We start from the raw sequence: 16496 nt of genomic DNA on the forward strand, positions 1-16496 counted from the left end.
GGCTCATTAACAGGTAAAGATTTAGTATCTCTTGTTTGGCCCAGTACCAGGTAAATATTTAGTATCTCTTATTTGTCCCAGTATCTGGTAAAGATTTAGGATCTCTTGTTTGGCCCATTAACAGGTAAAGATTTGAATCTCTTATTTGGTCCAGTACCAGTTAAAGATTTAGGATCTCTTTTTTGGCTCATTAACAGGTAAAGATTTAGTATCTCTTGTTTGGCCCAGTACCAGGTAAAGATTTAGGATCTCTTGTTTGGCCCATTAACAGGTAAAGATTTAGGATCTCTTATTTGGTCCAGTACCAGTTAAAGATTTAGGATCTCTTTTTTGGCTCATTAACAGGTAAAGATTTAGAATCTCTTGTTTGGCCCAGTACCAGGTAAAGATTTAGGATCTCTTGTTTGGCCCAGTACTAAGTAAAGATTTAGGATCTCTTATTTACCTCATTAACAGGTAAAGATTTAGGATCTCTTGTTTGGCCCAGTACCAGGTAAAGATTTTGGATCTCTTGTTTGGCCCATTAACAGGTAAAGATTTAGGATCTCTTGTTTGGCTCAGTAACAGGTAAAGATTTAGTATCTCTTATTTAGCTCAGTACTAGGTAAAGATTTAGGATCTCTTATTTGGCTCAGTAACAGGTAAAGATTTAGGATTTCTTGTTTGGCTCAGTAACAGGTAAAGATTTAGGATCTCTTGTTTGGCCAAGTACCAGGTAAAGATTTAGGATCTCTTGTTTGGCTCAGTAACAGGAAAAGATTAAGTATCACTTATTTGACTCATTACCAGGTAAAAATTTAGGATCCCTTATTTGGCTCAGGAAGAGGTAAAGATTTAGGATCTCTTATTTGGCCCAGTAACAGGTAAACATTTAGTATCTCTTATTTGGCTCAGTACCAGGTAAAGATTTAGGATCTCTTGTTTGGCCTTGTAACAGGTAAAGATTTAGGATCTCTTGTTTGGCCCAGTACCAGGTAAAGATTTAGGATCTCTTATTTGGCTTAGTACCAGGTAAAGATTTAGGATCTCTTGTTTGGCTCATTAACAGGTAAAGATTTAGGATCTCTTGTTTGGCCCAGTACCAGGTAAAGATTTATGATCTCTTATTTGGCCCAGTAACAGGTAAATATTTTGTATCTTTTATTTGACTCAGTACCAGGTAAAGATTAAGGATCTCTTGTTTGGCTCAGTCACAGGTAAAGATTTAGGATCTCTTGTTTGGCCCAGTACCAGGTAAAGATTTATGATCTCATATTTGGCTCAGTAACAGGTAAAGATTTAGGATCTCTTATTTGGCCTATTAACAGGTAAATATTTAGAATCTCCTATTTGGCTCATTAATAGGTAAATATTTAGGATATCTTGTTTGGCTCAGTAACAGGTAAAGATTTAGGATCTCCTATTTGGCTCATTAATAGGTAAAGATTTAGGATCTCTTGTTTGGCCCAGTACCAGGTAAAGATTTAGGATCTCTTGTTTGGTCTTGTACCAGGTAAAGATTTAGGATCTCTTGTTTGGCCCAGTACCAGGTAAAGATTTAGGATCTCTTATTTGGCTCAGGAACAGGTAAAGATTTAGTATCTCTTGTTTGGCTCAGTAACAGGTAAAGATTTAGTATCTCTTATTTGGCTCAGTACCAGGTAAAGATTTAGGATCTCTTATTTGGCCCAGTAACAGGTAAACATTTAGTATCTCTTATTTGGCTCAGTACCAGGTAAAGATTTAGGATCTCTTGTTTGGCCTTGTAACAGGTAAAGATTTAGGATCTCTTGTTTGGCCCAGAACCAGGTAAAGATTTAGGATCTCTTGTTTGGCCTTGTAACAGGTAAATATTTAGGATCTCTTATTTGGCCCAGTTCCAGGTAAAGATTAATGATCTCTTATTTGGCTCAGTACCAGGTAAAGATTTAGGATCTCTTGTTTGGCCCAGTACCAGGAAAAGATTTAGGATCTCTTATTTGGCCTTGTAACAGGTTATGATTTAGGATCTCTTGTTTTTCCCAGTACCAGGTAAAGATTTAGGATCTCTTGTTTGGCTCAGTAACAGGTAAAGATATAGGATCTCTTGTTTGGCCTAGTACCAGTTAAAGATTTAGGATCTCTTATTTGGCTCAGTAACAGGTAAAGATTTAAGATCCCTTATTTGGCCCAGTACCAGGTAAATATTTAGTATCTCTTATTTGGCTCAGTACCAGGTAAAGATTTAGGATCTCTTGTTTGGCTCAGTAACAGGTAAAGATTTAGTATCTCTTATTTGGCTCAGTAACAGGTAAAGATTTGGGATCTCTTATTTGGCCCAGTAACAGGTAAAGATTTAGTATCTCTTATTTGTCTCAATACCAGGTATAGATTTAGGATCTCTTATTTGGCCTTGTAACAGGTTATGATTTAGGATCTCTTGTTTTTCCCAGTACCAGGTAAAGATTTAGGATCTCTTATTTGGCTCAGTAACAGGTAAAGATTTAAGATCCCTTATTTGGCCCAGTACCAGGTAAATATTTAGTATCTCTTATTTGGCTCAGTACCAGGTAAAGATTTAGGATCTCTTGTTTGGCTCAGTAACAGGTAAACATTTAGTATCTCTTATTTGGCTCAGTAACAGGTAAAGATTTGGGATCTCTTATTTGGCCCAGTAACAGGTAAAGATTTAGTATCTCTTATTTGTCTCAATACCAGGTATAGATTTAGGATCTCTTATTTGGCCCAGTAACAGGTAAACATTTAGTATCTCTTATTTGGCTCAGTACCAGGTAAAGATTTAGGATCTCTTGTTTGGCCTTGTAACAGGTAAAGATTTAGGATCTCTTGTTTGGCCCAGTACCAGGTAAAGATTTAGGATCTCTTATTTGGCTCAGTACCAGGTAAAGATTTAGGATCTCTTGTTTGGCTCATTAACAGGTAAAGATTTAGGATCTCTTGTTTGGCTCAGTAACATGTAAAGATTTAGGATCTCTTATTTGGCCTAGTAACAGGTAAAGATTAAGGATCTCTTGTTTGGCCTTGTAACAGGTAAAGATTTATGATCTCTTATTTGGCTCAGGAACAGTTAAAGATTTGGTATCTCTTATTAGGCTCAGTACCAGGTAAAGATTTAGGATCTCTTATTTGGCTTAGGAACAGGTAAAGATTTAGGATCTCTTATTTGGCCCATTAACGGGTAAAGATTTAGTATCTCTTATTTGGCTCAGTACCAGGTAAAGATTTAGGATCTCTTGTTTGGCTCAGTACCAGGTAAAGATTTAGGATCTCTTATTTGGCCCATTAACAGGTAAATATTTAGTATCTTTTATTTGTCCCAGTAATAGGTAAAGATTTAGTATCTCTTGTTTGGCTCAGTACCAGGTAAAGATTAAGGATCTCTTGTTTGTCCCTGTAACAGGTAAAGATTAAGGATCTCTTATTTGGCCCTGTAACAGGTAAAGATTTATGATCTCTTGTTTGGCCCAGTACCAGGTAAAGATTTAGGATCTCTTATTTGGCCTTGTAACAGGTAAAGTTTTAGGATCTCTTATTTGGCTCAGTACCAGGTAAAGATTAAGGATCTCTTGTTTGTCCCTGTAACAGGTAAAGATTAAGGATCTCTTATTTGGCCCTGTAACAAGTAAAGATTTATTATCTCTTGTTTGGCCCAGTACCAGGTAAAGATTTAGGATCTCTTATTTGGCTCAGTAACAGTTAAAGTTTTAGGATCTTATTTGGCTCAGTACCAGGTTAAGATTTAGGATCTCTTGTTTGGCCTTGTAACAGGTAAAGATTTAGGATCTCTTATTTGGCCCTGTAACAGGTAAAGATTTAGGATCTCTTATTTGGCTCAGTAACACGTAAAGATTTAGGATCTCTTGTTTGGCCCAGTAACAGGTAAAGATTTAGGATCTCTTATTTGGCTCAGTAACACGTAAAGATTTAGGATCTCTTGTTTGGCCCAGTACCAGGTAAAGATTTCGGATCTCTTATTTGGCTCAGTGACAGGTACAGATTTAGGATCTCTTATTGGGCTCAGTACCAGGTAAAGATTTAGGATGTCTTATTCGGCTCAGTACAAGGTAAAGATTTAGTATCTCATATTTGGCCCAGTAACAGGTAAAGATTGAGGATATCTTATTTAAAGTAGTCAAACACTCCAGGGACAACACTTACACAAATGCCTTTATACAGAGGTGTCCATAAAATGACCGTATCATATCGTACACTGACAGACGGTTACATGCTTTCAGTTGGTTACAGTATATTGATATACTGATTCACATTGGGGATTCCTTTTAATTTTGGACAGGTGTCATTCATTTCATTACACTTCTTCAAGGTTAGAAGTTTGTTGGGAATTAGTTTGATTATTAAGACTATCAGACGCAAAACATACAAAAAAAAAAAAGAAGGCACATTGAGCGGGGCCCTTTTTGACAAACATACATAAAAAATATATTTTATCACCAAACCAAAAGTGGCACATTGAGCGGGGCCCTTTTTGACAAGTCAGTGTTCTTGTTCTGATTTATAGTTACATAGGTCGTTAATGTACTATTTTATCACCAAACCAATAAGTCTTGTTCTAAATTATCATTACATAGGTTTGTTAGTATTTCATCACCAAACCAATAAGTCTTGTTCTATTTTTATCATTACATAGGTTTGTTAGTATTTCATCACCAAACCAATAAGTCTTGTTCTAATTCATCATTACATAGATTTGTTAGTATTTCATCACAAACCAATAAATCTTGTTCTATTTTTATCATTACATAGATTTGTTAGTATTTCATCACCAAACCAATAAGTCTTGTTCTATTTTTATCATTACATAGATTTGTTAGTATTTCATCACCAAACCAATAAGTCTTGTTCTAATTTATCGTTACATAGGTTTGTTAGTATTTCATCACCAAACCAATAAGTCTTGTTCTAATTTATCATTACATAGATTTGTTAGTATTTCATCACCAAACCAATAAGTCTTGTTCTAATTTATCATTACATAGGTTTGTTAGTATTTCATCACCAAACCAATAAGTCTTGTTCTAATTTATCATTACATAGATTTGTTAGTATTTCATCACCAAACCAATAAGTCTTGTTCTAATTTATCATTACATAGATTTGTTAGTATTTCATCACCAAACCAATAAGTCTTGTTCTAATTTATCATTACATAGGTTTGTTAGTATTTCATCACCAAACCAATAAGTCTTGTTCTAATTTATCATTACATAGGTTTGTTAGTATTTCATCACCAAACCAATAAGTCTTGTTCTAATTTATCATTACATAGGTTTGTTAGTATTTCATCACCAAACCAATAAGTCTTGTTCTAATTTATCATTACATAGATTTGTTAGTATTTCATCACCAAACCAATAAGTCTTGTTCTAATTTATCATTACATAGGTTTGTTAGTATTTCATCACCAAACCAATAAGTCTTGTTCTAATTTATCATTACATAGGTTTGTTAATGTACTATTTCATCACCAAACCAATAAGTCTTGTTCTAATTTATCGTTACATAGGTTTGTTAGTATTTCATCACCAAACCAATAAGTCTTGTTCTAATTTATCATTACATATATTTGTTAGTATTTCATCACCAAACCAATAAGTCTTGTTCTAATTTATCATTACATAGATTTGTTTATGTACTATTTCATCACCAAACCAATAAGTCTTGTTCTAATTTATCATTTACATAGGTTTGATAGTATTGCATCACCAAAACCAATAAGTCTTGTTCTAATTTATCATTACATAGGTTTGTTAATGTACTATTTCATCACCAAACCAATAAGTCTTGTTCTAATTTATCGTTACATAGGTTTGTTAGTATTTCATCACCAAGCCAATAAGTCTTGTTCTAATTTATAGTTACATAGGTTTGTTAGTATTTCATCACCAAACCAATAAGTCTTGTTCTAATTTATCATTACATAGGTTTGTTAGTATTTCATCACCAAACCAATAAGTCTTGTTCTAATTTATCGTTACATAGGTTTGTTAGTATTTCATCACCAAACCAATAAGTCTTGTTCTAATTTATCATTACATAGGTTTGTTAGTATTTCATCACCAAACCAATAAGTCTTGTTCTAATTTATCGTTACATAGGTTTGTTAGTATTTCATCACCAAACCAATAAGTCTTGTTCTAATTTATCGTTACATAGGTTTGTTAGTATTTCATCACCAAACCAATAAGTCTTGTTCTAAATTATCATTACATAGATTTGTTAGTATTTCATCACCAAACCAACAAGTCTTGTTCTAATTTATAGTTACATAGGTTTGTTAATGTACTATTTCATCACCAAACCAATAAGTCTTGTTCTAATTTATCTTTACATAGGTTTGTTAGTATTTCATCACCAAGCCAATAAGTCTTGTTCTAATTTATCATTACATAGGTTTGTTTATGTACTATTTCATCACCAAACCAATAAGTCTTGTTCTAATTTATCATTACATAGGTTTGTTAGTATTTCATCACCAAACCAATAAGTCTTGTTCTAATTTATCATTACATAGGTTTGTTAGTATTTCATCACCAAACCAATAAGTCTTGTTCTAATTTATCATTACATAGGTTTGTTAGTATTTCATCACCAAACCAATAAGTCTTGTTCTAATTTATCATTACATAGATTTGTTAGTATTTCATCACCAAACCAATAAGTCTTGTTCTAATTTATCATTACATAGATTTGTTTATGTACTATTTCATCACCAAACCAATAAGTCTTGTTCTAATTTATCATTACATATATTTGTTAGTATTTCATCACCAAACCAATAAGTCTTGTTCTAATTTATCATTACATAGATTTGTTTATGTACTATTTCATCACCAAACCAATAAGTCTTGTTCTAATTTATCAATACATAGATTTGATAGTATTGCATCACCAAACCAATAAGTCTTGTTCTAATTTATCGTTACATAGGTTTGTTAGTATTTCATCACCAAACCAATAAGTCTTGTTCTAATTTATAGTTACATAGGTTTGTTAGTATTTCATCACCAAACATATGTAGTATTTCATCACCAAACCAATAAGTCTTGTTCTAATTTTATCATTACATAGATTTGTTAATGTACTATTTCATCACCAAACCAATAAGTCTTGTTCTAATTTATCGTTACATAGATTTGTTAATGTACTATTTCATCACCAAACCAATAAGTCTTGTTCTAATTTATCGTTACATAGATTTGTTAGTATTGCATCACCAAACCAATAAGTCTTGTTCTAATTTATCGTTACATAGATTTGTTAATGTACTATTTCATCACCAAACCAATAAGTCTTGTTCTAATTCATCATTACATAGATTTGTTAGTATTTCATCACCAAACCAATAAGTCTTGTTCTAATTTATCGTTACATAGGTTTGTTAGTATTTCATCACCAAAACAATAAGTCTTGTTCTAATTTATAGTTACATAGGTTTGTTAGTATTTCATCACCAAACCAATAAGTCTTGTTCTAATTTATCGTTACATAGGTTTGTTAGTATTTCATCACCAAGCCAATAAGTCTTGTTCTAAATTATCGTTACATAGATTTGTTAGTATTTCATCACCAAACCAATAAGTCTTGTTCTAATTTATAGTTACATAGATTTCTTAGTATTTCATCACCAAACCAATAAGTCTTGTTCTAATTCATCATTACATAGATTTGTTAGTATTTCATCACCAAACCAATAAGACTTGTTTTAATTTATCGTTACATAGGTTTGTTAGTATTTCATCACCAAACCAATAAGTCTTGTTCTAATTTATAGTTACATAGATTTGTTAGTATTTCATCACCAAACCAATAAGTCTTGTTCTAATTTATCATTACATAGGTTTGTTAGTATTTCATCACCAAACCAATAAGTCTTGTTTCTAATTTATAGTTACATAGGTTTGTTAGTATTTCATCACCAAACCAATAAGTCTTGTTCTAATTTATCGTTACATAGGTTTGTTAGTATTTCATCACCAAACCAATAAGTCTTGTTCTAATTTATCATTACATAGATTTGTTAATGTACTATTTCATCACCAAACCAATAAGTCTTGTTCTAATTTATCATTACATAGATTTGTTAGTATTTCATCACCAAACCAATAAGTCTTGTTCTAATTTATCATTACATAGGTTTCTTAGTATTTCATCACCAAACCAATAAGTCTTGTTCTAATTCATCATTACATAGATTTGTTAGTATTTCATCACCAAACCAATAAGACTTGTTCTAATTTATCGTTACATAGGTTTGTTAGTATTTCATCACCAAACCAATAAGTCTTGTTCTAATTTATCATTACATAGATTTGTTAGTATTTCATCACCAAACCAATAAGTCTTGTTCTAATTTATCATTACATAGATTTGTTAGTATTTCATCACCAAACCAATAAGTCTTGTTCTAATTTATCATTACATAGGTTTGTTAGTATTTCATCACCAAACCAATAAGTCTTGTTCTAATTTATCATTACATAGGTTTGTTAGTATTTCATCACCAAAACAATAAGTCTTGTTCTAATTTATAGTTACATAGGTTTGTTAGTATTTCATCACCAAAACAATAAGTCTTGCTCTAATTTATCGTTACATAGGTTTGTTAGTATTTCATCACCAAGCCAATAAGTCTTGTTCTAATTTATCGTTACATAGGTTTGTTAGTATTTCATCACCAAACCAATAAGTCTTGTCCTAATTTATCATTACATAGGTTTGTTAATGTACTATTTCATCACCAAACCAATAAGTCTTGTTCTAATTTATCATTACATAGGTTTGTTAGTATTTCATCACCAAACCAATAAGTCTTGTTCTAATTTATCATTACATAGATTTGTTAGTATTTCATCACCAAACCAATAAGTCTTGTTCTAATTTATAGTTACATAGGTTTGTTAGTATTTCATCACCAAAACAATAAGTCTTGTTCTAATTTATAGTTACATAGGTTTGTTAGTATTTCATCACCAAACCAATAAGTCTTGTCCTAATTTATCATTACATAGATTTGTTAATGTACTATTTCATCACCAAACCAATAAGTCTTGTTCTAATTTATCATTACATAGATTTGTTTATGTACTATTTCATCACCAAGCCAATAAGTCTTGTTCTAAATTATCATTACATAGGTTTCTTAGTATTTCATCACCAAACCAATAAGTCTTGTTCTAATTCATCATTACATAGATTTGTTAGTATTTCATCACCAAACCAATAAGACTTGTTCTAATTTATCGTTACATAGGTTTGTTAGTATTTCATCACCAAACCAATAAGTCTTGTTCTAATTTATCATTACATAGATTTGTTAGTATTTCATCACCAAACCAATAAGTCTTGTTCTAATTTATCATTACATAGATTTGTTAGTATTTCATCACCAAACCAATAAGTCTTGTTCTAATTTATCATTACATAGATTTGTTAGTATTTCATCACCAAACCAATAAGTCTTGTTCTAATTTATCATTACATAGATTTGTTAGTATTTCATCACCAAACCAATAAGTCTTGTTCTAATTTATCGTTACATAGGTTTGTTAGTATTTCATCACCAAACCAATATAAGTCTTGTTCTAATTTATCATTACATAGATTTGTTAGTATTTCATCACCAAACCAATAAGTCTTGTTCTAATTTCATCACCAAACCAATAAGTCTTGTTCTAATTTATAGTTACATAGGTTTGTTAGTATTTCATCACCAAACCAATAAGTCTTGTTCTAATTTATCATTACATAGGTTTGTTAGTATTTCATCACCAAACCAATAAGTCTTGTTCTAATTTATCATTACATAGGTTTGTTAGTATTTCATCACCAAACCAATAAGTCTTGTTCTAATTTATAGTTACATAGGTTTGTTAATGTACTATTTCATCACCAAACCAATAAGTCTTGTTCTAATTTATCGTTACATAGATTTGTTAGTATTTCATCACCAAACCAATAAGTCTTGTTCTAATTTATCGTTACATAGGTTTGTTAGTATTTCATCACCAAACCAATAAGTCTTGTTCTAATTTATCATTACATAGATTTGTTAGTATTTCATCACCAAGCCAATAAGTCTTGTTCTAATTTATCATTACATAGGTTTGTTAGTATTTCATCACCACACCAATAAGTCTTGTTCTAATTTATAGTTACATAGGTTTGTTAATGTACTATTTCATCACCAAACCAATAAGTCTTGTTCTAATTTATCGTTACATAGGTTTGTTAGTATTTCATCACCAAACCAATAAGTCTTGTTCTAATTTATAGTTACATAGGTTTGTTAGTATTTCATCACCAAACCAATAAGTCTTGTTCTAATTCATCATTACATAGATTTGTTAGTATTTCATCACCAAACCAATAAGTCTTGTTCTAAATTATCGTTACATAGGTTTGTTAACTGTGTCAATTCCACGTGTGGTGAAAAACGAATCAGTGTACCTCAACAAACTGGATGGAATGACGGCGACTGCGGTGCCGTTTTCTCGTATGGAGAAGATGCAGCTGGAGTATGTTCTCCTCTGGTATCTAACTAAGACTCTCCACTCCAAAAATCTCCACCTTGGCTATAAAGGTAAGTTGCCTCTCGTCAGAAATCAAAGTCCACGATAGCTGGTTATATTCACAAAGATGGCTTTTTCATCTGTGAATAGATAAGTTATATGTATTCTCCAATCCATACCTAAACTTGGCACATCCTGACTGACCTTGGCACATCCTGACTGACCTTGGCACATCCTGACTGACCATGACACATCCTGACTGACCTTGACACATCCTGACTGACCTTGGCACATCCTGACTGACCTTGACACATCCTGACTAACCTTGACACATCCTTGACACATCCTGACTGACCTTGACACATCCTGACTGACCTTGGCACAACCTGACTGACCTTGACACATCCTGACTGATCTTGGCACATCCTAACTGACCTTGACACATCCTGACTGACCTTGACACATCCTGACTGACCTTGACACATCCTGACTGACCTTGGCACATCCTGACTGACCTTGACACATCCTGACTGACCTTGGCACATCCTTACTGACCTTTGCTATGACATTTAAACAAATAAATCATGTGTGATTTGAACTCGCGACCCAGAATGTGAGTACTTCAGCCTTCCTTCACCATCTAAACCTGACACTTAAATGATTAATAGAACGTTAAATTAATTAAACCAAATAATATTTTCATAGCTCACTTGTCCTGATGGTTCTATATTGGTAGGTCACCTGATCAACTTTGATGCCGACCAAGCGTTCCAGGACACGAGCCTTGACCTGCTGGGGTACTTTCACCATTGTCAGTTTCCTAATGTTGTGTACAAGGCCCTGTACTGCTTCAAGTGTCCTGCAAAGTCTGGACAATCTCTCCACTCCATCTGCTCTCTCGGCATGGAGGTCAGTACCTAAATAAACTACCATATTCCACCCAGTAAGCACCCCTCCCCCTCTTGAGACCTCAATTTCAATTGCTTGGGCATAAAGAAAGACCAAAACTGTAAAGGATTGCAATATTTTTTTCTTATTAAGCACCTTTTCATTTTTTTCAATTTTTTAAATGCCCTGGGCGCTTATTGGGTCGAATATGCTAATATCATAAGGAAGAAAAAAAGAATTTGTGGATTAACTTCCTGTATTTGTTATTTAGTTCTATGATGATTATGGTGACCAAATATAACTCTAGATATTCACATACATGCCATACCTCCCACAATGAGACAAAACCTCCCGTATTTTAAAGCCTTTTATTGTCTGCTGTGAGAAGAGTCTAAATTTCCGTATTCCGTAAACCCCTCCGTTTTATTTTCGCCGCCATATTTGTGTACATCCTAGGTTAATTTTAGCAAGAGAGTAACCACTCCTTGACCCCCTGACCAACACCCCAGTGGCCCTAATTAGCAGCCTTGGGCTATTTCCACCTTGGCTCGTGGTGTCACTTTCACTCACGTTTGTATTTTACGTAAACTGAAGTCAAGCAGCCGATCGGCCGCCTAGAAAACAATCAGCTGGCCTTTCAATAAATTTTATGACTACAGCTAGTGAGCATTACTACAAAACAAATACTGCTTACAACTGTAAATGATTTACTCACTTTTATAATGTTAAATGGGCTTATCTATATTTGCAATTGTAATGGCCGCCATTTTAGGTAATTGTAATGGATGATCCAGATTTTATAGATTCCGGATTCCTAATAATCACGTTTTTAAATATGGAAAAGGTATTATTTTTTTAAGAATTTCGGTGTGAATTAAAAAAAAATACATTAATAATTAAAAAATATCATAAGTAACCGAATTTGAATAAATCAAATTAAAAAGATTTTTTTTGTTTTTTTCAATAATTTCATTTTGAATACTACTGTTAGTGCTTGTAAAATCCGTTGTTGTGAAAGATATATTAAAAAGCCCATTCTACTATTTTGAACAATAAAACTGCTTTAGAACTGGGTGTAGATATAGGGATGTGACTACTTTTGCAAAACCACACATTCCTTTATTTCAGTAAAATTCAATATGAATGCAGACTGTTTCACTCTGACTAATGCTGTAAATCCAAAAAGCAAAGAAAGCAAATGCAATGTGAAAATTGATACCTAAATGAAGCAAAATTGTTACAGAATATGAAATTACGTGTTTGTGTTTATTTTGCAAAGAATTTCATCATAAAAAAGCAGATATAGAATTTATTCATATATGTCGCGCGTATACCTCCCTTATTTGAGACCAAAATCCCTTAAAATGGTTACCAATCTCCCTTACCACCCCTAGAAAAATATGGCATGTATGTATTCACCTTTTTAGAAGATTTAAATTCACGTAAATCAGTGGGCAGGTTCTACTGCTAACCTCAACCTTTTGGGACATCCTTAAGTCACCTAATCTAAACTGAATTATTTCATAATTAACTGACCCGCACTCCATTTATTGTTTGCTGATTTGTCACCAGTTTTAACCTTGAAAGAGTTTTGTTGTGTTGTGAATTCATGCGGCGTAACCATTATAATAATAGACTTTATTGAGAGTCGATAACACTTTGAGTCAGAGACTCGTCTTCCAATTGGTCGACATAAAAATATACAATATTTACAACATTGTATATATCACAGACAATACATATTAAAGGGTTACATGTATTATCATAATGGATATCACAGTCAGCTTATCACAGAAAATAGTATTAAAAATTAAAAAGGCACTCATAAAGCTCATGGTGCATAAATATATGGAAAAATAAAAATCACATCTTAATGAATTGTATATAATATATTGTTTAATATACATATATGCCAATATGACAAAAGAATAAAAATTGACTGAATATATGCTATTATAGCATGCATTAAAATTGATTTTGTTTGATTAATTAACGATAGTTTACTAAGAAAAGAAAAGAACAAAAAGTGTTGGGTTTACTAAAATAGAATCAAGAAGCAAATGAAACAGTGATTATTGAGATACATGTAGAAAGTGTTTTTTGCATTCATATTTGAATTTAGAGAGTTTTGTAGTTTTAGAAACACTCTCTGGCAGATCATTCCATAGTGATGGTCCACTATTCTGAAATGAGCTCTTAAATTTTTCTGTTTTAAATCTTGGTAATACATATTTCCCTGTACTGGCTGATCTAGTCTTCTTTTCATGAACATTGGATACTAGATTGTCACAATCTAAATAATTAGGACATAATTTGTTGATAACTTTGAACATAAGAATACACTCCTTATATATTACCCTTTTGCTAAAAGGTAGCCATATTAATTTACAAAGAAATTCCTCACCTGATACAGTATAATCTTCGTCTAGAATGATACCAAGTATTCTCTTTTGCATTCGTTCAAGTTTGCTTATGTACAGCTGGATAAGGTAAAATGAAACAGTTAGAAACGTAATTCTAGATGAAATTGGTAAAATTTCTTTATACAACATAATTGATAAATTTTAAGATTGACCTTTTTGATGCTGTGAAACAGCATTCTTAGGTACGCTCGGCAAGCCTGTGCACATCTAAACAATAAAACCACTCCGCTATGAAAATTAAATGTTGTTTTGTTTATTTTACATATTACTTGATAGTATGAATAAATCGAACCTTAGTATTCAAAACCACAAACATTAAATTTGTACATAAATATGCACTATAGGCGGTATGAATTAAGTGTTCAGTTGGGACTCTATGATTTATGTATCCCTACGTGTCTTGTATAGTCCCAAAAATCACAAACAATGCCTTCTTCGATGTCTTCCTCCGCGGCAGACTTTCGGTCGATTTTGGATTGTGTATGTCAGACATTGTCTATTTCAATTTTACGTAATTCATGCTACTGATCGGTTAACCCTTTACCACCTGTAAGCGCCTCTGGACGCCTTTACCCCTTGCCCCATGTAAGCGACTTTGGACGCCCCCGCACCATCTCAATGTAAGCGCCTCTGGACGCCCGTACACGATCTCAATGCAAGCGACTCTGGACGCCATTTTGACTATCAATGTTTTGCTAGCTTCGTATCACGTGATAAAAGCGCCACCTGTGTTCAGACTTTACAATCTAATTATAGACGTGACCAAATTTCTAACCAATCAAAAATCGGCACAGTGTTACTATATAAAACTCTGAATAAATTAACCGAGAAAATCACACATGTGTTCACTGCTTCACTCATGTTACCGGGGACGCCATCATGGCTTCTGTTGTTGATATTACGGCAGATATTTGTAATTATAAGTACAATGTCATGATATTTAAATATCACAGGCCTAAAAGCATATAATCTGACAATGATTTAGACGATGTTTTATTCAATTTGACCGATCGAAAATCTGACGGTCATGAAGAACGGCGAGGTCCCGTACTATCGCCATTACCTGACGCCGTGTTGGAATGGACTGGCGAGTTTACAGCCGTGAGTGTTGATAATTTTGTTAGAAACTTGTTGTCAAAACTTCAATAAACCTTTAATATACTTCATTTAAAGCTGATATATTATTTTCGTGCATTTTTCAACGGCAAATAACGTACAAACATCCCACAACAAACACTACTCGGAACGATAGAAAGTGAAAGTAGCAGTGAACAGGTCGTGAACCGGCACGGACAAAGCAGAAATAACAGTGTTTTTCAGAGCAAATATATTGACTGAGCCATGATTCAGATATATATTAGTTTGTTTACAATATTTCAAGTAATTTGTGCAATTTTTTTTCTAAAAGTTATAAAAAATCAGCAATATTTTGAGCATTTCCGACAGAGAAAATTGACCATTTTCTGACCTGTAAACGTTTTCAATAATTTTTGAAGTCCTCATATCGAATAATATTTGGAAATGATAGCATCACTGTGTGGTTTGATTCAATTTGAAGCGACTTTATTACCAAAATATTTCTCAAAAATAAACATGAAAGTAAATAAATCCAACTTTAAAAATGTATTATTAATCCAGACTGAAAACTTCAAAAAGTGCCATTGAGATGGTGCAGACACTCGACAGATGTTGCAACAATGTTCGTATTGAACATTGTATACTTTCCTCATGGAAGCCTGGTGATGCAGTCTACTAGTTTGCATGTGGTAAAGGGTTAATGTAATGAAATGTTAGGAAGATAATTGCAAAAGAAAGTTCTTATAACAGTTATAGAGTTTTTTTAATTTGGTTGCATTGACGAACTATGTCTGGTGATATCATTGCGCAGTAAAAGTTAATAGGTCACTGGGAGTTGTGCCTTTTGTTAATCGACAACTGCGTTTTATTGAAAAGGAAAATGTACAAAATTTATCAACATAAACTTACAAAATATAATGATAATATAGATCTATATATGTACGAGCAACTAAAAGTGACAAATGAACTTATATTGCCGTGTAATGTAGGGTAGCCTTACGAAGACTTGCTAAAGTCCGATGCATTGCATCTAGTTTTCTTGACGTTATCGTTCTTTTAAATAAAAAAGAATTTTGAGTGTTATAAGTTACCAAATAATGTACCTTTTATTTGGTTTAAATATCTGGCCATGATTTATTATTACCGGGTATTCAAAAGTCGGCAAAGCAAAAATCACGATAATATGTTCTTCGCGATAATATGTCCCCAACCAGTTACTGCGTCTTTCGAAGTCTGATGCATTACATGAAATTTTTTTTAGGGTTAACCCTAACCCTTTTTTTATGTTACCGACTAGTGTTCTTGTGAATTTAAAATAAATCTGAGTGTTATACGTAACGAAATAATGTACCTTTTATTTGGCAAAACATCTGGCTGTGATTTATTAGTCAAAAGTCGTCAAAGCAACCCATGTTAATTTTTTAGAAAGGGAACCAAAACATACCCGGAAGTGGTAATACATGTATTTCTAATGTTATATTTTTTCCGAAAATATTCTTAAATGTTTGAAGAGATATTGATGAAATTGATAATTTTAGTAATTAATAAAGAATCATAAAAAATGATTATGACCGGTTTTATTGGTGTTGAAATCGTTATT

General features: G+C 32.7%; 2 protein-coding genes across 9 annotated transcripts in view; one reads left to right on the plus strand and one right to left on the minus strand.

Moving 5' to 3' along the window:
* Nucleotides 1-16496, minus strand: part of LOC138331040 (aspartate--tRNA ligase, mitochondrial-like) — a 669399-nt gene that overhangs the window by 310756 nt on the left and 342147 nt on the right. The window lies entirely within an intron of this gene.
* The window catches only part of LOC138331034 (uncharacterized), a 213252-nt gene that overhangs the window by 80794 nt on the left and 115962 nt on the right, over nucleotides 1-16496 (plus strand). For all 5 annotated transcript variants that reach the window (XR_011209646.1, XM_069278489.1, XM_069278490.1 and 2 more), the window contains 2 exons: nucleotides 10397-10579; nucleotides 11245-11417. Coding sequence is in view for 4 of the 5 variants with exons in the window: in XM_069278489.1 (XP_069134590.1) it covers nucleotides 10397-10579; nucleotides 11245-11417 (356 nt within the window). In the remaining variant the exon portion in view is untranslated. The remainder of the gene's footprint in view (nucleotides 1-10396; nucleotides 10580-11244; nucleotides 11418-16496) is intronic.

This window comes from Argopecten irradians, chromosome 9 (genome assembly GCF_041381155.1).
Source record: "Argopecten irradians isolate NY chromosome 9, Ai_NY, whole genome shotgun sequence".
Classification (NCBI taxonomy): Eukaryota; Metazoa; Mollusca; class Bivalvia; order Pectinida; family Pectinidae; genus Argopecten; species Argopecten irradians.